The sequence below is a fragment of the Sceloporus occidentalis genome, unplaced genomic scaffold, assembly GCF_023333645.1.
Source record: "Sceloporus occidentalis isolate IW3139 unplaced genomic scaffold, rSceOcc1.0.p SCAF_3, whole genome shotgun sequence".
Lineage (NCBI taxonomy): Eukaryota > Metazoa > Chordata > Lepidosauria > Squamata > Phrynosomatidae > Sceloporus > Sceloporus occidentalis.
This window is the reverse complement of record NW_028316983.1, coordinates 227970819-227993359: the sequence shown is the minus strand read 5'-3', so window position 1 is coordinate 227993359 and position 22541 is coordinate 227970819. Positions and strand designations below refer to the sequence as shown.

General features: G+C 39.2%; 1 protein-coding gene across 3 annotated transcripts in view; it reads left to right on the top strand.

Moving 5' to 3' along the window:
• LOC149317584 (CUB and sushi domain-containing protein 3) overlaps positions 1-22541 on the top strand; it is a 796080-nt gene that overhangs the window by 545738 nt on the left and 227801 nt on the right. For all 3 annotated transcript variants that reach the window (XM_089517858.1, XM_089517859.1, XM_089517857.1), the window contains 4 exons: positions 9714-9830; positions 14951-15166; positions 15799-15987; positions 21298-21467. In XM_089517858.1, the coding sequence (XP_089373984.1) occupies positions 9714-9830; positions 14951-15166; positions 15799-15987; positions 21298-21467 (692 nt within the window). The remainder of the gene's footprint in view (positions 1-9713; positions 9831-14950; positions 15167-15798; positions 15988-21297; positions 21468-22541) is intronic.

Below are 22541 nucleotides of genomic sequence, written 5' to 3'. Positions count from 1 at the left end.
CTGGGCAGGGGAATGCTCTTCCCTTGCCCTCACCAAGGGTTGGTGGCATTTGCTCTGGTGTGAGTGAAGAATCAGGGAGCCTTGGTGACACAGTGGATAAATGTCTGTACTGCAAGCCACAAGGTTGTGAGTTTGATCCCAGCGGCTCCAAGGTCCACTCAGCCTTGTATCTTTTCTTAGGTCACTAAAATGAGTACCCAGTTTGTTGGGGGCAATTATCTTACATATTATAAACTTCTTAATAATAATAATAATTTGTTTTATTTATATACCGCTATTCCAAAGATCATAGCAATGAACAGCAAGTAAGCTAATTAGCAAGTAAGCTAATTTGCCCCCAACAGTCTGGGTACTCATTTTAGCAACCTCGGAAGGATGCAAGCCTGAGTCGAGCTTGGGCCCTTTTGCTGGTCTTGAACTCGCAGCCTTGTGGTTTTGAGTGAATGGCTGCAGCAGTACAGGCATTTAACCACTGTGCCACCAGGGCTCCATGCTCTTAGGGAGTGCTTAGTTCACTGATAAGCGAATGTACTTGCTATTTCTATTGCTATTGTGTGTTGGGAATGTAGCCTTGATCATTTCCCCAAGAAAGAGAGAAAAGAATTCCCTGAGGTGGCCCCTCCTTCTGCACTGAAAATTGTTCTGAACCCAGGGAGGGATCCTCTTGATCTGTTAACACTGCCAAGCTGAGTCACAGTAGCACAAAAACATTCTTCTAACAAGAGAGTTCACACATGTAACTGCTCAAGAGAGTAGTCCTGTGCCTCGTTCTGTTCTTTACTGCTGAGCATTTTAAGATGTTCAATTAATGCCTGCCTGTCTGTCTGCCTCTGTGTGTGTGTGTGTGTGTGTGTGTGTGTGTTTTGCATAAGAGTTGATTTTAGGGTCTGAGCATAACTGAGCATAAATGCTTTCAGATGGATCATTTATAAATGGCTGCACCAGTATCTCACAAATTACCTAGCTGCAGCTATATGACATAATGATAAGACAATTTGAGTAACACATGCACTGAGCATCCAGGTGGCATATTGACAGTATGCTTTGAAATTGAGTAAAATATTTTACATAATTCAGCAAGGATATTTTTTATTATTATGCCGCATGCTAGGAAAGTAAATCCTCAACTATCTCACCTCTGTGTGCAAAGATGAGGTCTTACTGTAGGTTTCTGTCTGCTGTGGGAGAAGATGAATATCTTTCTCCTGTAGAGTCCCTGGTTGGGTAAAGCAGGAATTAAGCTAGCCTGTTCCCCTTGCCAGCCTGATGAGACTCCTGAAAACTACAGCTCCCAGATTACTCAGAGGCTGGAGGCTAACACCTCCATCCAAGAAGGGTACATGATTGTGAAGGACTGAGTATGATGTCAGTGCCAGCCAATTATGTCAGTCTTGGTGCTAGGCCCCAAGAAACTAACCAACCATTCTAACTAACCATTCTAGTTAACTGTGTTACGGCAACAGGTGGGGAGAGGGGGAAACTGCCCAGCAAACACTGAAGTGCCCTAAACCTGCTTAATACCACTAGTGCAAACAAGCAAAGAAACATAGGAGCCCACCACAACCCAAGAGCAAACAAAGTGAGTAACAAATGTTATAGCTGATTGAACAAAGCCTTGAAATCATGTCAAACTGAATTGAAAAAGAACACATGAAAGAGCAGACAACACTTATAAAACTTCTGCCTTCACCCCAGTCATGATACTGGCTAGGTAGCAAGCACCAAGTGCGCTGCATTCTGGCCTCAATACATGGAGGCCATAAAATATCTACCTTTCCTGCAGCATCTTCAGCTGTGCTAGTCAGGGAATGTATTCTAGCCAATTGTCTTTTTGTGACACTTAACAAGTCTCACTTCTTTATTATTATTCTTGATCAAATCTCCCACATTTCAAAGACCCCATTTTTTAAAAAAGTAGATCCTAATAATTATAGTATTATTTCCATACCTATTGTAATCATCATGAAAGTCTAAATCTTAATATATGGTTAGCAGTTTCTCATTAGAGTATGGCCACATTTTTAGTACTCAAATTCTAAAATGAGATTCAATAATGTATCTAAACCGCTTTTGCATTTTGAATATTTTGCAATTCTTTTTAAATGCCTTTTCCCCAGAGTCCTTTAATCTAGGTCCAGTAGAATATAGCTTTATTATTTTAAAATGAGCTTTACTATTTTAAAATGAACAGCTGTGGGGGGGAGGCACAATTCAGAAGACTGCTAGCAATTTCTCTTAAAGAATGGACAAAAGGAGCATATGCCAGTAAAAGCAAAAGATACTTATATTTTCAGAAAATCCTGTCATTGAAGATACTCTTTCAAAATTCATTCACTGTGATGGTAGGAAGGAAATTTGCATAGACTTGGCTTCAGAAGTAGTGTTAGATGTGATGTGTTAGAAATCCTTTAATCCATGGAAATAAAATGATAGATGTTCTGTGAAATGACTGAATCAAGAATCGAGATGCCCCCCCCCCCAAAAAAAAAAAAACTACATAGAATGAGACGCAGGGAGCCTAGGAACTGAGCTATACAAAAAAATGTGGCTGAAACAAAATGGAAGATTTTTTAAAAAAAATACACCAGCAGTGATACTACATCTTTTCAGTTTGGCATTATAACCAGGTGTGGGCAGTCTGTATGTCTCCAGATGCTGGACTTCATTACTATGCTTGGTAGAACTGATGAGAGCTTTCTGAAGGGCTGCATTTTGCCCTGCTTTATTTGTTTTGGTTTTCATTGTGTGCCTTCAAGTTATTCTGACTTGTGCTGACCCCAATTCAAAACTATCATGGTGTTTTTTTGGCAAGATTTATTCAGAGGGGGTTTACCATTGCCTCCCTTTGAAGGTGAGAAGGGGTTACCAAAAAAAGCTCTGACTGAAATGAGATTTGAACCCTGGCTTCCCAGAGGCCTAGTCCAACACTCAAACCACTATACCATACTGGCACCCATTGAAAATTAAGCTGAATCTCTGGATAATGACTTGGTTATTTCTTGAAATAGCAACATATATATGTCTTACACAAAATCTAAATAATACTTGGCCATGATTAAGTGATATAATTCTAATGTTGCCAAGAGGAGAAAATGCCATTGGACCCCGGACTATCTGCAAAGAGATAGAATCATAGAATCATAGAGCTGGAAGAAACCACTAGGGCCACCCAGTCCAACCCCCTTCCATTCAAGAAATCACAAACAAAGTAGTCCTGACAGATGGCCATCCAGCCTTTGTTTAAAGACCTCCAAAGAAGGAGACTCCAAGGGACTGTGTTCCACTATCAAACAGCTCTTACTGTCAGGAAGTTCCTCCTAATATTGAGGTAGAATCTCTTTTCCTGTAGCTTTCATCCATTGTTCCAGATCCTATTCTCTGGAGCAGCAGAAAACAGTCTTGTTCCATCCTTAATATGACACCCTTTCAAATATTTCAACAGGACTGTAATACCATCTCTTAAACTTCTCTTTACCAGGCTAAAAACACCCAGATCCTTAAGTTTCTCTTCATAAGGCATAGTTTTCAGAGTTTTCACCATTTTGGTCACTATGCTCTGAACACGGTCTAGCTGGTCAATATCCTTTTTTAATTGTAGTGTCCAGAACTGGACACAGTATTCCAGGTGAGGCCTGACCAAAGCAGAATAGAACAGAAATATTAATTCCCTTGATCTAGACACTATACTTCTATTGATGCAGCCTAGAATTGCATGGGCTTTGTTAGTTGCCACATCACACCGTTGACCCCAACTTGTGGTATACTAGGACTACTAGATCCCTTTCACATGCATCCCCCATCCTATGGACCCTATCGCATGGGTTTAAAGGAGTGGCTTACCTTTCCCAAATTCACTGTTAATTTGGGAGGCAGCCACTTCCTATCACACATAAAACACCACCAAATTGTTGCCTCGGTCCATCCTGGATGCAGCCAGGGTCATCTAAACCAATTCCACATCCATTTTTAGAGGTTGGAAGCTTCCAACTTCTAAAAATGGCCGCAATGGCAGCTTAGATGACCCTGGCTGCATCCGGGATGGACCCGGGTGGTAATTTGGCAGTGATTTATGTGTGATAGGAACTGGTTGCCTCCCAAATTAGCAATTAATTTGGGAAAGTTAAGATGCTCCTTTAATTTCATGTGATAGGGTCCTCTATCTATGCATGTCTGCCTAAGTGCAATACCTTACATTTCTTCCTTATTTTTTTAGTTTTGGCCCAGATTTCTATCAAGATCATTTTGAATTTTGATCCTTTCCTCTGGCGTATTGGTAACTCCTCCTAATTTGGTGTTATCTACAAATTTGATAAGCACGCTCCATTCTTTCATCCAAGTCATTGATACAGATGTTGGATAGTGATGTAGCACCTTTGAGAGTAACTGAAAGGAACAAGTTGGTAGTATGAGCTTTTGCAGACTTGAACTTCTTCCTTAGATGCTTGTAAGTCTACAAAAACTCATGCTACCAACTTTTATCTTTCAGCTTTATAAAAGCTAGTAGCATAAGTTTTCATAGACTTAAGCTTCTTTTTAGATGCATGCAGGTCTACAAAAGCTCATGCTACCAGCTTATATCTTTCAGCTTTACATCTCTCAAAGGTTCTACTAGATATCTTTGTATACTGATTTTACAGACTAATACGACTATGCCTTTGAATATACAGTGCACCCACGTTATACATGGCTTTGAGCTTATGGGCTCAAGCTGTGTGGGAGCGCACAGGGCACAAAGGGCGGCGCATCCCATGTGCCGCACTGCCACACACAACGAGCCCTATTCACTTGAATGGGGCTCAAGCATAGGCGGAATTCACCAGAACGGATCCCCTGTGTAAGGTGAGGTTCCAGTGTAATCCTCTGTTGTAAGCCACTTTGAGTCCTGAACAGGAAAAAGAAGGATAGAAATCATCATCAGTTTCATCATCATCATCTACATAGTGGGACCATCTGTCTACGAAACCATTAATCAGTAACTACATTTGCATTTACTGTAATGTTTCTTAATTGCATAAGTCATTGGATATTTGGCTAAACTGTGAATTCCTCTGCCTACCAAATTACTAACATTGGATGGGATCCTGAGTTCTGTTTCACAAACAGAACCATTCATCCCATTCAGAGAAGGGAAGCCAATCAAGAAAGGCTTCTACTAGAGCAGATGAAAGGGAAACATAATTTTTTTACTGGTTTCATGTGCAGTCTATGCATAATCTCAGTTTTTAAAAACCCAGATATTCCCTCAACCCTGTAGAACAGATATGGGAAGGCAGTGGAATGCATGACTGCAGTCTGGGTGAGAAGAAAATAAGTGACTCATTGGTTTCTTCTCTTATGCTTATAATAGCATTTGGTGAATGGAATTCTGAAGAAGGGATATTGCAATGGATGGAGAATTGTTCAGATTTGGCTCTGTGTTTCTAGTCGTACTCACAAGATATTTTCTTTGAAAATCAGTGTGTCAGACAGCCAAGTTCAAAGGCAAGTGTGTACACTGGACAGCTGGCATGAAGGAAGTAATCCAGATGGCTGAAAATCTAGGGGAAACTGAAGTGATGTAGTCCAGTTGCACAAAGGGTGTATCCTTTGACCTTGCTCAGTGACAGATTGCTTATATAGAGAGAAGAGACATCTGAGAGGTATATTTCATTCTTGGCACCAGGCTGGCTTTATTGTATGATCTCGCTGCAACAATATGAGTGTGATGGGAAAATATCTGAACGCGCTGACTATTAATTCTCTCAGGTTCTAGAGTTTCAGTCAAACACACACATCTAGTTGCATCTGGCAAAACACTCTAGGCCTCAATATTTCATAAATCCACTGTGAGGGTGCTTATAATTGTACTTTAATGTATGTGTTATTTTTATGGAGATGTAATGCAAATGTTCATAAACATATACACACAACATATTTGACAATTAAATAATATTTATTTCTCCAATGGAATGATTGCCTTTAGTAGAGTATTTAATTAGGACGTTGGGAAAAAGTGGCATAAAAGATGAATACCAAACATTGGAAAAAGAACAAATTTAGATTCAACAAGCCAAGAGTTCTAGTCTATATAGTTGATAAATATGATGGTAAAATCTCTGAACGGACATTATAATTAAAAGTGAAATAATCTTTTTCTCTACGTTTAAGCCCCCATCCCATTTTGCATAACAAATAATTGATCTATTTTCATTTAGTCAATCTATAGACTTATTTAAAGAAAACATGTATAGTTGGATCTGCATATCCACAGATTCTTTCTCTTTATCCAGGAACCGTGTGTGTGTGTGTATGCAAACTTTGATTTTATATAAGGGACACCATTTTACTATGCTGTTGTATTTAATGGGACTTGAGCATCTACAGTGTTTCATATCCACAGGGAGTCCTGGAACCAAACCCAAGCAGATACTAACAGCCCACTGTATAAACATTTCTGTAACTATTTACTCTATTTGTCAGCTAATGGAATGGACCAGAAATTATAATTACCCAGTGGACTGCATAAAGTGACAGGTATCTTTTCAACCATTGTAATAGCAAAAGAAAATAAATATTGAATATACGGTGACATATAGTTTCTGTTTTCCAACATTCTATGCATTGTTAGAAATTTTCATATAAGCATTTTTTTCCTTTCGTCACCATTCTTGTCATCCTTTCCTGCAATGAAATGATACACAGAATCCTAGTAAGAAGAATTGAAATACACTTCCTGTTGTCTAATTTCTGCTTGTCAGAACATCTAAAATAATTCTCTTGGTATTCAAATTGCTGTTAATATATAGGAATAAGATCTAACCTGTTGGCCAGAATCCTGTTGAAGCTTTACGATTCTGTAACTTGTACAAACAGCTGAACATTTTATCAGGGCTGTGGAATTCAAGATATGCTTTCAGAGTGGAGTTGGAAGCAAAATGAGTGGAGCCAGAGTCAGTAGAAATGTAGACTCTGACTTCAAAATAAGAATATATAATATTATAACAATGTATGGTAGATATATCATTTTAGCCTTTTAAATGTTATATGTATTTTATATATAATATATGTATTATTTTTATTTTATATTTTAGCTCTTTAAATGTATTAAATGTCTGGTTTGTTGCATACAGGAATATATTGTATAGGAAGTTAGAAATGTTCAGAAATTTCAGTCAAATTAATTTTAATGTGAATTCGAAGGCTTTCATGGCTGGCATCCATAGTTCGTTTTGGGGGTTTTGGGCTATGTGGCCATGTTACTGAAAAACAGTAAAATGAGGACTCAGCAAATACAAATGAGAAGCCACTTAGGGTCAGGGACTTTCCCAGCAGATAATGATCACTAATTAGCAGACACTAATCCTCTTTGCATATCTTCCCATCCTGAGACCTGACCATCAACAACAGAATAATACACAGATCAACATGAAATTCCTCCCTACCCAGGGTCACACAGTGTGTGTGTGTGTGTGTGTGTGTGTGTATACAGCTCTCTTCTCTGCCAACATTCTCTGAAAATACCAGCAAAATGGCTGATCAAATAATAGACACTCTGGGCCATGTGTCCATTTTGATTCAGAAATTGTGACAGGACTGACAGATTTGGGCTTTGCCCTTAACAAGGCCCAAGTCATTCCCATGAAGGTACATTATCAGTATGCAAGGGGGTGATCCCACATGCCTCTCAAACAGCATTGACATCATTCCTCTCCATCTCTGGACTATCATTCCATGGCTCCCCATTGTGGAAACATCTCTAGTCTGAACAGTTTGTGGAAATGACTGTTCCAGTCCTGTCAGTAGACTGGCTGCAGATCAGGACCCAGCACATCAGCCAGTGGAGCTTATTGGCCACCTAAACCTAGTGGCAGTTGGCTGGGCCTTCATGTGGCATCTATGTAATGCCATAAGGGGAATGAGACAACAGCACTATACCATAAGATGTATGAAAGGGTTGAAGGAGGACCTCATGGTGTGGCAATTTTAATGAAATTTATAGCGTCATGGTATGGAACATTTATTAGACTTCATAAAATAGATACTTATAGGAAACATTGTGAGTGGGTGCTTCAGAGCATAATTCCTGTGCAGGCAGTGATCGCCATGCTTAAAATATCTGAGCTTGTTTTTGTCTTATACTGTATGGACTGATAGTATGTAATCAGTTGCAAGTTGATCGCTTACCATAATGCTTCTCGGAGCCCATTGGCCCAGAGAGAAGGTTTTGCTGGCCTCTCATTGGAGAGACCAGGATATTTAAACAAAAATGGCATGCTTTGTGCGACCGTTAGACAGGGAAGGGGAAGGCTCTCCCGCTCTGGCCTCCCTGTCAGTTCTGAAGAGCTGGCCCACCCTCCCACCTCGACAACAGTGTAAGATTCATTCTGGTTGCTTCATAGCCGGGTAGGAATTTTTGCCCTTGTTTTACCAAGGGTTTTTTGCCTACCCTACACTGTTGGATGGGGAATTGGATGATTGGCTTAGGGTGTGGCCGTAAATAGGCTTCATGCATAGGCGAGGAGAGATAGTCGGTTCGGTGAGCACCTCGACACCCTCCTAAAGGGTGAAGGTGGGTCTCTGGAACAGAGGTTTACGTCTTGAGGCTAAACACGAAGGGAAAGAGACTTGCCTTGGGGCGGGCTTGAGATTCAAACCCTCACTTAAGTCTTGAGAGTTAAGTGGGGAAGTCTTGGGTTGGCCTTCCGGATGAGGGCCGGCCAGGGGCAACCCAAATTATGGATTGCCCTCGGGGCTCAGGTGTTTTCGCCCTTTTTGGAAGCTGGGGAATTGGTCTTGGAGCAGACCATCCGCCAACTGTTCTTACACAAGGTTCTCCCCCTGGGCTTGCAGTTCTCAAGAAATAAATAAGTTGAATGTTAATAAAGTTGCCCATTTTATAACCCAGTTCTCTGTGTCTGGTCTCGTTATTTAATGAGTTTGTCAGCAAATGCCTATCCTTTAAAGGTATAGATGTATAGTTGGTACTCCCTTCCCCCAGATTGCTGGCATCTTTCCTAATTTAGTCACTTTGAGATATATATATATATATATATATATATATATATATCTCAGCAGGACTATTTTTTCTTTGCATCTGCTTATGACTTTTTTTTCTTTTCATGGTGTTTTAGCAGTGAGATCTTTGAAAAGCCAATTCCACTATCTCCCCAAATTTACAAGTTAGAACATACCATTTGATTTTGCAAAAGTTCATGTAAGCCACTCTTGTTTGTGGTATACATATTTAAATACATACATACACACATATACACATTTTGATAATTTCAAAAATCTGAAAAATTGATTAGAGGAGTTAGGGGGGATACAGAAATAAATAGTTATACCATGAAGAGTATTGTCTATCCTTTTCTAGTCAGGATACACACGTACACTGACCTAATATAAAAGTATTGCTAAAACATATTTTATTTCACTTCTGCAAAATAACTTTTTTCATTAGGAGTTCTATGAAATCAACTACTATAATTACCAGTTAGGTTTCATAATACTTATTACCCAAGCTTCTCAACAATTAATTAAACATGTTTCCTTTATGGGCACAGTGAGTCAATATTGGCTACAATTAGAGATGTATATTTTTCCCAACAGACCTGTTGGCACTCCTATGTGTAGGCTATTGTTTAAAAACAGTGAATAGATTTTAAACATTTTTTAATGTTTAGTTAATATGATTTGCTGTATTTATATGGATTCATTTTCCTTCTGATTCTTAGCTTTGTGTGGAGGAGACGTGAGAGGACCAAGTGGAACTATTTTATCTCCAGGTTATCCTGAACTGTATCCAAATTCACTGAATTGCACATGGACTGTGGATGTTACTCATGGAAAAGGTACAGCACATACCTATATTTTACATAACCATAATACCTTTTACTTCATTTTAGTGCTCACTGGCAGCACATTCCATAAATCTCTGTGAGCCATCGGGAACATTTTTGTACTATGCTGTATTTGTACGCTTCTGCTCCCTATATATCTTTCACTATTTGTAAAGAGAGATAAAGTATACTCATTTATTGTAATCAACCAAATAGCCCATGGTATCAAATTTACAACCATTCAGTCTTCAGAGTAGAGATTCCAGAGTAATACCAAAAACACATTTCACATACAGATGCTGGAATAGATGCTAGTATGGAATTACATTGACTACTCTGAAGTCCCAGACTGTAAGGCTGGATGCAAATAGTCCTGTGCTTATGTACACTAATGTTGTGAATCATTCTGGGCTGAAATGATTGCATTATGATAATATTTGTTCTGTTTTTACTGTTGGTGTGTTCAGCTTCAAATAGAATGGGAATCCTTTTCCTTCTGTGAAAACAAGCCAAGGGTGCCTTTTGAAACCGTCTCTCCTCCAACACATTCTCCTCTTCCACATGTTAGTCAAAATCAAACACATCAAGCTTTTGAGTTTAATCTAACCTAGTTTAAAATGTTGAGCTAGACTTGTTAGAAGTTACCTTTGTAGATCCCTTCAAGAAACCTTGGCTTCTAGTTTGTTTCTTGGCACAATTTAAGGTTTTTACTTTGACCCCCAGCATTCTAAATAGTTTGGAGCTAGTATTACTTCCTTCATATGAAGTAGCCAATAATTTATAGAGTTCATCAGAAACTATGTTATGTGTCTGGCCATCTAGAGAGACTAGATTCATGGATACTAAAGGCCAAGCCCTGTTGTTATCATATAAAATCTTGTGCAATCTTGCTTCCTAAGAAATATGGTGATTTAGGTGTTATTTATTTTATTATTTACACACATGTGTGCATAGACATATGTCAACCATCATGAGATCATAATGCTGAATCTTTGATTAATTCCAACACAAAAACTATAGTGACTCTGTAATTATGTGTGTGTTTTATCTGTCTATCTATCTATCTGTGTAATTTCATTTGGCCTGTCAACTTATGGTTACCGCATGAATTTCATAGGATTTTCTTGGCCAAGGAATATTCAGAGGTGTTTTGGTCAGTTCTTTCCTCTGAAATATAGCCTAATGTATCTGGTCTCCCATCTAAGTACTATTCATAGCTGACCTTTGCTTATCTTCTAAGATCAGCAAGATTTGTTGCCTTTAGAGTAAATAGGTATGCTATCTATCTAGCAAATAGTTAATTTAAAAAACAAACAAACATGTTTTCTCCAGCTGGTGTAATTCCAGAATCCAGCTCTACCAAGAGAGGGCTGGTCCCACTTCTTTACTGCAGCCCTCATATGCAACCCCAAAATGAGCAGGAAGAGAAATTCCACTTTAACATTAGGATAGTAACATTACCATCTTCCTGATAGTAAGATCTATTAAACAGTGGAATACTCTGCTGCAGAGTATGATGGAGGCTCCTTCTTTGGGGGGTTTTAAACAGAGGCTGGACGGCTATTTGTCAGCAATGCTTTAATTGTGTATTCCTGCATGGCAGAAAATTGGACTTTATGGCTCTTGAGGTCTCTTCCAACTCTTATAAGTCTATGATTCATTGATTCTACGAAATTTGGAAAGCCAATGGGATACTGCCCCAAAACAATTTTGGAGCAGTGCAGAAGGCTGATGTGGAAAAAAGAAATTTCTGCTGTCCCTGTACAATCATGGATTTAACCCATAGATTATGTGGAATATTTACTATACCAAATACATTTTAAATTTAACCCACTTTTGTCTAATATTGTGGGTATCAAAATACAGCCTCTGTTGCAGTGTCATAATTCTCTAGAGGTTAATCAAATATTTCTCTAACAGGAGTGGGGGTTTTCTTGTGTGTTAATATTTGTTGATAGTTGTCAAATCTGTAGAGATACATAAATGCCTTCACACTTTGCATGAAGCCAGTTGGTTTACATCTGGCTTCATAATCTCATCCCACACAACAACAATAACAACAACAGTGGGGAAATTATGGCACAGAGACAGGGATGGAATCAAGATATTTTGCTGGTACCTTTGCCTCAGTAACAGAATGACAAACAAATTTTACTTTGAACTTGCAGTATTGCTTCCTTAGTATTTCAGATCAGCAGGAAAATTTAGGGTAAATAGGGCCCCCTGACTTACCGGGCAGGCCGCATTGCCGCCAGGGGGTCTTCCTCACCGCCCACTCTTTCACGGGCCCAGGCTGTGCCCCAGTATGCCTTGCAGGGGCCTGTGGGCCCGCAATTAGCTGGCTGGGAGGGAAAAAGGATGGACTTCTGCCTTTCAGTGGTTGCTTTGGCAGGTGGGAGGTCCCTCTCCATGGTTGCCCCGGTCCTCCAGGGCAGCTGATTGGTCAGCTGGCCTGGAGGCAGGGCTCCCTCCCTCCCAGCTTCTCCTCTTAGGTGGCCTATTTAAGGCCACATGGCATCCCTTCAAGGCGCCATTTACAGCTCGGCTCTCCCACCCTCCCTCCCTAGGGTTTGTGGTTTTTCCTGTCATAACTTCTGGGGCAGCAGCATAGGTCATGGATCTGATGGGCATGGTTTCCAGGGCTGTGTAGCACTGGATCGGGAGCCTTTCGGGACATGGGAGCACTGAGGGCATGCATTGTGGCCATTGCAAGGGCCACATCATTGCAGCACCTCTTGGTGACTAGGGGCTTGATTGAGAACATGCGATCGGCTGGTTGCATGTCTGCGAGATGGCATTTCCATAGCCCCTAGGTCATCCCAAAGCCTGGCTGTGACGAAGCATTTTGGTTCATCAAACAACTGGGGGGTTATACGATGTTCCAGATCCAGACCTCATGCTTTGGACCAACTCTACCTTGGTTGCTGGTTTAATAACGTTGTGGCCTTTCCTCCATTTGCGGATCTTGGTATTATTATGGCAGCACCCCTCCTAGGCAATAGGGTAGGCTGCCCAGACAGAATCATAGAATTTAGAGTTGGAAGAGACCACAAGGACCACTGAGTCCAAACCCTGCCATGCAGGAATACACAATCAAACCCCTCCTGATAAATGGCTATCCAGACTGTGAAGGAAACTCCACCACACTCCAAGCCAATGTGTTCCACTGCTGAACAGCTCTTACTGTCAGGACATTCTTCCTAGTGTTTTTCTAGTACAGAATGATCAGGGGCATCTTACCTCTGCATCCAGAAATTTAGCCTCCAGATAAATGTTCATGCTTCCAGGATATTCTGCCTGGGTACAGTACTATAACTATACTTCAAGAGAGGCAATGATGCTCTTTTCCCCAGACTTTCAGGCAGTGTTGTCTCTAGGTTTGGTGCCACCCAGTGTTGTAATTCATGGACTCACCCCCCCACCCCCCATTACACTCTGCCATACCACACCATACAGAATCTTTAGTAATGTTTTTTATATACTAATGGCCTGTTACAGACAGCCAAAATAAAGCTGCTTCGAGTCACAGTGGAGGTATGGTGTTTCAATGATGCATGCATCCTAAGAGCCCAGAAGCCACACCAAAGCCACGCTCCAGTCCTTAGGGCTGGAGCGTGGCTTTGGTGCGACTTCTGGACTCTTAGGACGCATGCATCATTCAAATACCATACCTCCACTGTGACTCGAAGCAGCTTTATTTTGACTGTCTGTAACAGGCCATTTTACTCATAAGTTGTATTTCCCATATATTACTGAATGTAATGGCAATAGTTGTGGCATAAACAACTAGAAAAATTAAAATTATATGTCCAAATTACAATATCATACACATCCTGAGTTTCATGTAGTTAAAGTGAAAGTTTGCTAAGATGTGAGGTTTTTATAGAAGAATTTTAAAAAATATTAATTTCAAAAATCCTGGGACCTCTCTTTTTTCCTCCCACTGAGCCTCATCCCTCTCACCATATCTCTTTCACTAAGCTCCAGTATTTTAAAGGGATGCAGGTGAATGTCACAGCCTGTTTCTCCCTATTTGGGGAGCATTTGTGTCACAGCCCCCGCTCCAGGATGTCACCTAGTATGTCCTCACCCTCCTTGTGATGCCCAAGTAGATTGGCTTTTGGTGCTCATTTTTCCTTTATTTTTCTGCCAAATTTACTAAACATGGCTAGATTAAGATTTGGCTACACAAAGACTGAAGATAGAGAGGCAGCTTGGTCAGAGTGCTGGACTGGGAATTCAGGAGACCAATATTGGAATACATGCTTCATTATGGGGACTCACTAGGTTCCCTTGGGGAAATCACACTCTCTCAGATTCATAGATAACCAGTGGCATTCCCTGCCCCCCCCCCCAAAAAAAAAAAAAATTGCCAAGCAAACCTCATGACAGGCTTGCCTTAAAGTCACCATAAGTTTGAAGTGACTTGAAGGCACACAACAAAATAACCACAGATAATAAATGACTTGGACATACTGAACTATGAGTGGGAATTTGCATTTGGGTGGTTCTACTGCAGTCCTCTGTCTACATTAAAACTGAGCACAGACTCTCTGGATACTATCATAATTAATTGGTGTTATGTCTAACAAATGCTTGATTAGTTTTGTTCATCATTCCTGATCATATTTTTGCCTTTGCTTAAATCAGATTATGAATGTGCTGTAGTTGGAAACAGAATAGGAAAAACATTTCTGTACAAATTTATCTTGAACTACATATTTTAGCAAATTCAAATGACCGTAGTTGAGTTATTATGGAAAACAAATCTAGTTGTAGAGGTTGCATTTTAATAAAGGCAAAAATATTTCTGAAGTTAAAAATAACATTTTTATCTGGTTGCTGTAAATGAGTAGTAATAGCTGGAGTATATGGAACCTTTATCTTCCTAGCCATACCTTTGCCCCAAGATGTAGAGTAACATCTAGAAATTTATTAGAAAAAGAATTGCTTTTCCCCCCTAAAGGGTGCATGAGGGAAACTGGGAAGCATTAGGGCAAGGCTAATGTAAATCTTGTTTAATCTTCTGAGCCTATGTTTGCAATGGAATGTATGAGTTTAATCAGTGTTATAATTGCTTTCATGTTAACTATGTGATATGTGAGTCTAATTTTATTTTATTTTTCTAATAGGAGTGCAGTTCACCTTTCACACTTTTCATTTGGAAGATCATCATGACTACTTACTAATCACAGAAAATCGCAGTTTTACTCAGCCGTTGGCACGCCTGACTGGCTCTGAACTTCCATCAGCAATCAATGCTGGTCTCTATGGAAATTTCAGGGCTCAGTTGCGATTTATTTCTGACTTTTCAATATCATATGAAGGATTTAATATTACTTTCTCTGGTAAGGGCATAAAATGACTTATTCGTATCTAGTAAAGAAAAACCACACTTTTATAGGACAAAGAGGTTGAGAGTGGGAGAAAGTCTGAAGATAATAATAATTCTGACATCCCCCCCCCTTTTTTTTTTTTTATTAGTAGCATTTTTACAATGGCTTTTGTTGTCACTAATGTTAGGGAAACATTAGTTTGTCTGTTGTGGCATTTCCAGGCCAGGAAAATTTGTGCCTCAGAAAAATTCTAATAAACTGAACATTATTCACTGAGAAAATCATGCTACGTCAAGAGAGATTTCAAGTCTAATTTCAAGAAGTGATATTCCAAATGAGCCCATGAAGAAACTGGTCATGCTTTTATGCTGTACAGTTATTTTCGTTCATTTTATGCTTCAGAGTCAGAGGCATTTATTGCTCTTATAGGAATTGTATGTACGCCGCTCAGAGATGTTATGGACATTTATGGGCACAACGTTTAAATTGTGGCTGAATTGCCTATTTACTTATATGAGCATTTATTCTGAAAATTTATCTGAAGGCTAAATTGATGTTCAAGTAAAAAATGTGTGGTTTGGAATAAAGCATAAGGTGAGCAAAAGCTATTGTGAAGCTTTTTTATTTGTCTTTTTCCATTCCAGAATATAATCTTGAGCCCTGTGAAGATCCTGGAACTCCTCAATTTGGAAGCAGAATAGGATTTAACTTTGGAGTAGGAGACACTCTAACATTTTCCTGTTCATCTGGCTATCGCTTAGAGGGAGTGTCAGAGATTATCTGTCTTGGTGGTGGCCGAAGAGTGTGGAGTGCACCTCTGCCCAGGTGTGTGGGTACGTGGTCAGCTGCTTTCATTTGCTTGTATGTGTAGTCATTGTCCATGGAGTTTCAACTATACCGCATGGATAAGCATGGTAACATACCTATTAATTTTGATACAATATAGTCTTTACATCTCTCATGTCTTTTCACCTTAATGTGTCTGACATTTTGGTTCTCTACACAGATGTCTAATGTTGAATTTTGTACTACATGTTCAGAAAGGATTTTGTTTTATTTTGTTTGTCCTTATTGGATCAGCATCTACATTAAGAAGAATAGAGCTAAAACTAAAATTCTACTGAGAAATATTTGAACTGCCATCCAATATATTGTTATATTAGTTTTGCCTTTGGCAGCAAAAATACTTAGACAACTGCTGTTTCTTTATTTGCTGTTTCCAGGTATATAGGGATTTATTGGTGCATAGGCTAAGCTCAACTTTCCAAGATCAGTGATTTCAAGACCAAAGTGAGCAGCATTAATATGTGCATTAGAGAATCCTTTTTTGAGATAGCTTGCCAAGCCTTCTAGGAAATATTCTACGTGTGAATTCAACAGAGTATTCCTCTGGCCCTTAAGGCTTCTTTTTACACAGATTAAGAATATGCACTCTTGTATATGGCCTTGTACAAAATACTTTTTTTTAACTAAAAAATTATAAAATGTGAAAAATGTCACTTGACCATTTTTTTCAATAGAGTGTCTTGATCTAACAAGACACCTTTCATAGTGGATGAGAAAATGTGTGAGTATTCTTTAGAATCATAATTTGCTGCAGATTATCTCATGAGTTAGAGGAGATGAAGTAGGTTTTTGGTATTGCCTTTCAAGACAAATCTGCAGGTGATGTCTAGAACTGCATAAGTATTGAGAATCTGAAGGTTAGAAGAGTGAGTTAGATCCTCTTTACAGGAAACCATATTACTTATCTATCTATTTTTCATAGTATGTGAGCATTAATCCTAGAATTATTCTTCATTAGTATCAATCTGCAATATGTGTGGGCAAATATGGTTGTACTGTAGTGATTAATTTAGTTATAGGACTGCTGTTTCAAAGAATATACTGTATAGATATTTTGTCTGCTTGTCTGAATGAAAAAGATTTGAAACAATATGAAGACTACCACAGGACTTGTGGGTAAGCACTATGAAGTTGGAGGTGCAGTTTATGAGAGTCATCACATCCATCTCAGTGGTGTGGATGTGGTCACCGAGATGTAAAAGAACTGCATGATTATGTATGTTGGCAGCAATATGTACAATTGTCCAAATATAGCAGGCAATTCTGTAATTACATAACAATGCAAAGTTAATAAGGAAAATATGTAATAGTCCATTTAAAAAGATTTATTATTGATTCTGGTCCTAGCTACCAAATAGGCATTATTTCTTGGCTTTACATAATGGGGAGAAATGCAGTGGAGGAGATTAAAAATACTGGTGCTCATGATGTTTGGTATCTACAATGTAGTAAGCTAGACTTTGCTGCTGTTCTATGTTTTCAAGTCATTTCTGACTTATGGCAAACTTGTAGCAAAACGACCATAGAGTTTTCTAGGCCAGATTTGTTCAGAGGGTTTTTTCTATTGCCTTCTTCTGTGTCTGAGAGAGTATGACTTGCCCTAGGTTACCCAGTGGGTAGGTATGGTGGAGCAGTGATTCAAACCCTGGCCTCCAGAGTCCTACTCTAAAGCTTAAACCACTACAGCACACAGCATCATAAATGCTAATATGAAATCTATGATTCTATGGTGATATTCAGCTTTACGATCATGGCCCAATTGCCATGGTTGCAAATATTCCCTAAAAACAAAACAAAACAAAATAGACAGCTGCACTAATCAAATGAATTCTGAAACACTGGCAAGTAAGTTTTTGAAGGATGATGCATCCATTCACCTTACATCACAAGCCCCAGGGTATCAAGCAGTTATGGAAGGACCCTGCAAAAATCCCTGCTGCTGCTTGTCACATCATGGCTTACTGACAGAAGGGTCGTGGACATATCATCCATCAGTACTCCACCAACCAGTGTCACAGAACAGTTGGTGCAGCTGCCTGGCTTTTAAGGTGGGTTTTAGGGGAGAAGGATCATAGCCATCTCTTATCTTTATGTACTCCTATATAATCCACCCCACACTCCTTGTTCCACTGAGAAGAATCTGCTCTGACCTAAGAGGACTAGACTTACTGCAGTGACCCAGAGATCCTTTTCATCAGCTGCTCCTAGACTCTGGAACAACCTGCTGGACGAGATCTGTCAGATTACCACCTTGGATACCTTCAAGAAGGCTATTAAGACTGATCTCTTCTGGCAGGCCTTTCCAGACTACAACACCCTTGCTGACCTGCCTCCCCACCTTTCATCTTCCATCTCTTATCTTTATGTACTCTACCCAGGCTCCACTTGAAATTTTAATCACATTTTAGTGTATTGTATATTAATGTTTTAACTCTTTTTTCAGTTTAATCTTTTTTTAGGACTTGATTATGTTTTTATGTGAGGGGGTAGGGTGGGGGATGTTGAAATTTTTAATTTATCTCTTTTAATTGTGCCATATTTTACTGCTGTAATCCGCTTGGATTCCCTGAGATTAAGCGGAATAATAATAATAATAATAATAATAATAATAATAATAATAACTATGTCATCATAGTTAGATCTCAACCATTGTTTTCATATGTTCATGAAACAATGCAGTACAAGATCTTTAATATATTACCTAGTCAAGGTGATACTGATATAAGTATACATAATATTGGAGTCCATGTCTTTAAAAATAGTAGCCGTGATATAGTCAGCCCTCAATATCTACAGATTTTTTTGTTCATGGATTCAAGCATCCACGGATTGTGTGTGTGTGTGTGTGTGTGTGTATATATATAATATAAATTCCAAAAAGTAAATCTTGATTTTCTATTTTATATAATGGACACCATTTCACTATGCCATTGAGCATGCACAGATTTTACTCTCCACAGGAGGTCCTGGGGCCAAACCCCAGTGGATACGTAGGACCCACTGTAGTAGTATCAGTAGCAGAATATTTATTGTGGTAACAGACTTCAACATAGTCATTATGAAGGGCTAGGAGCTCGCAACTATAACTAGACCTCAGAATTCAGAGACATAGCCATGTTAGTTTGGCATACCAGTATGCAAAGGAATCTTGTAGCATCATTGTGACTAACTGTGCAAAAGAAGTTGTGGCGAAGGTGTCACAGTCTTGACCTATTTCCTCAGCTGCATGGAGTGAACTTTTGCCCAGGAAGGCCCTCCATGGGAAGAGTTTCGCTCCATTAATCTAACCAAATTCAAAGATTTTTTGCCACCTTTTTTTTAGTGTTAAATAGTGTTAAAAATAAAATGTACCTTCTTCTAAGTGGTAACGAAAAAATCTCGGGTCTTTAAAGACACAAGGGCACAGAGTATGTGTTCTTTAACCCACCACTTAAAGTCAAAGAACAAGACTTTTTTCATCCTCAGTTTGATTCCAGGGGCAATATCTGTCTTTAAACGAAATTTCAGCAAATTTATCACTTAAAACCTTTGGAGGCAAAATGGTCCTATGAAACAGCTCTTTTGTAGATCACTTATTTTTGCCAGAATATCCATTATATATTGCTCGTAACTTAAGCTTATTGATAAGTTTGGCCAAAATAACATTCCTGTATTCTGTACATTTGTTCATTCTAACTTTTTATTGTCTCTCATTAACATGGTATGTTCATCTCTTCCTCCCTTTTTTCTTTGAGTTACACTGCACATAACATTTGGGTAGCTGCAACACTGCAGAATTAATGCAATTTGACACCACTTTAACTGCCATGGCTGTGGATTCCTGGGATTTGTAGTTTGTTGTGGCACCAGAGTTCCCTGTTAGTGAAGGTTAAATATCTCATAAAAATACAAACCTCAGAATTCCATGGCAATGAGCTATGGCAGTTAAAGCAGTGTCAAACTGCATTCATTCTGCAGTGTATATTAAGTCTTGGGGGCTCAACAGATCACTCCTGCATGCTGCCCCTTTCCTTGTCAGATCGGGGCTGTGGCAACCACATGCTGCAGTCCTGATCTGGCCTTTCCATGGTTCCTTTTTGTGCTATGGAAAGGGCATCCTAGCCGTCGTGTCTTTTCAGTGCTCCTTTGGCGCAGCATGTTCAAATGCTGCACCAACGGAGCATTGTCATGCCCTCAGCCATGCGGTAGGGCGCATGGCATGACACCAGCATATATAGACTCTTAGGCCCATTCTAGATGAGCAAAAAGTATGTACTAGGTATGTATTAGGGTTAGGAAAGGGCATCCTTTCCGGACGCCCTAACCCTAGTACATACCTAGTATGTACAAAATGGTGGTGCTCTATACACATGGGCTCCGCCATTTTGACATGGCGGACGCTTAGCATCCGCACGTCTCAGCGCCCTTGTGACACCGCAAGGGTGCCATTGGTGCCTTGCGACATCACAACGGTGCCACAAGAAGAAGCCACCTTTTGCAGCTTCTTTTTGCTGCGCGGAGGAGCTGTGCGGTTTGTCTGCTGCAGCTACATCGCGCAGCAAACACGGGTGCTGGCAGACAGTCCTTTTGGGCGGTCTGTAAAGCGCCTTAGTTACCCTATTCTTTCAATGTGGTTTCCTTACATTTAATAAAACCTTTACAAACCATTCAATCTTGGCTTAGTTTAAGTCTGAAAGATGTTTCATTTTGCTGTTTTGTATATTTTATTCTTTCTTGCTTCATTTTGTTCATCAGTTTTGGATGATAACTCATTCTTTCCCATCATTATTTATGCCACCCACCACTGTGCTTAATTTTACTGAATCAACACTGATGGTGGTTTATTCTTTCTCTAGTACTATTGATTGAGTTTTATTTTCTTGTTTTCTGAAATGGTTGGAAAATTCATAGAAAAGCATCCAAAACCAAAACAGTTACATTATATGAGGATTAATATTTTAATAATTACTATTATTAATTACTGAACAATCATTAGAATTATCATTTGTAGTTTTATATGAAATGAACGAGACGATTTCCAAAATGCAAGGCATGGATTCACAATAGGCTTGGTGTTAGTGTATGTGTATATGTAGGTGTATACATATGTATATGTATATGAGAAGTTGTGTGTGCCTGCTTAACAAAATAGTGTAGTGAATCACAGATAGAAATTGATTTATATAACTCTTCTTCTTTAAAGAGCCATGTATGTCAATGATACAGCATTTGCATATATTTACACTTCCATATTTGCCATTACTGCAATAATTGATGTTCTCAATTGAGCTAGACCTCAAATTCTGTTTCACTTGCAGCTGAATGTGGGGCCTCTGCAACAAGTAATGAAGGCATTTTGTTGTCCCCCAATTACCCACTCAACTATGAAAACAACCATGAATGTATTTACAGCATTCAAGTACAAGCAGGAAAGGGAATCAATATTTCTGCCCGAACATTTCATTTAGCACAAGCAGATGTTCTTAAGGTATGTTGCAATTTTGGGGTTATCATTTTGTCAAACCATATGCTATTTGTTATACCATCATAGATACATTAAAATGTTTTTGAGTGTGTGGGCTTAATACTTAAAGCATGAAGGAAATTAGTATGTTTTTCTTCATTTTCTATTGTTCTTTTTATATTTCTAAGTAACTATGGAAAAGAAAAGATGTTTATTCCCATCATGTCATCTCTGGCTTACAGCAATGGCATGAACGATAGACCAAGATACACTGGTTTTAACCATCCTGTTCAGGATTTGCTAACTGGGTTGTGGTTTCCTTGATCGAGCCTTCTACTTTACCAAGCATGTTTCTTAATATGCCAAGAATACAAAAGCCTCAGTTTTTGTAGCCAGTTTAGTCAGTTTAGCTTCTAGTAAGAGTTCAAGCTTGATTTGTTTTTGGACCAATTTATTTGTCTTTTTGGTAGTCCATGGCATCCATAGAACTCTCCTCCAGTACAACGTTTGAAATAAGTTGATTCTCTTACTATCAGCTTCTTCGCTGCTCAGCTTTCCTTTTGTATTTAAGCATATCACAAGCTGAACATTATTTTGGCTTGAGTCCACTTGCATTATTACACATAGTGCAATTTGTTCTTCCACAGTAGTAAATTGAGCACCTCTTGAATTGGGAGTCTCATCTTCCAATGCTTTCTCTTGCTTCATGTTGTACTGTCCCACCATTATGTGGTTTTCATGGCAAAAGACATTCAGAAGTCCATAGTTTTTTGTGGGTTTTTCAGGCTCTGTGGCCATGTTCTAGAAGATGCCCGCCACAGATGCTGGTGAAACATCAGGAAGAAACTCTTCTAGAACATGGCCACATAGCCCAAAAAACTCACAAAAAACTACCTTTGACTTCACATTCAGAAGTCCCATCACTATGGAAAGGTGCCCTCCCATGGTGGAAAAATATAGATCATTTGTTTACAGGAACAGAGTTCATATTTACATATTTTAATGTCCAAATATTCCCATAGGGAAATGAAATTCATCCACTGTGAGTAAAATGAGCTATTTGATATATAGGAGTAAAAATAGTAACTTGGCCTTCCA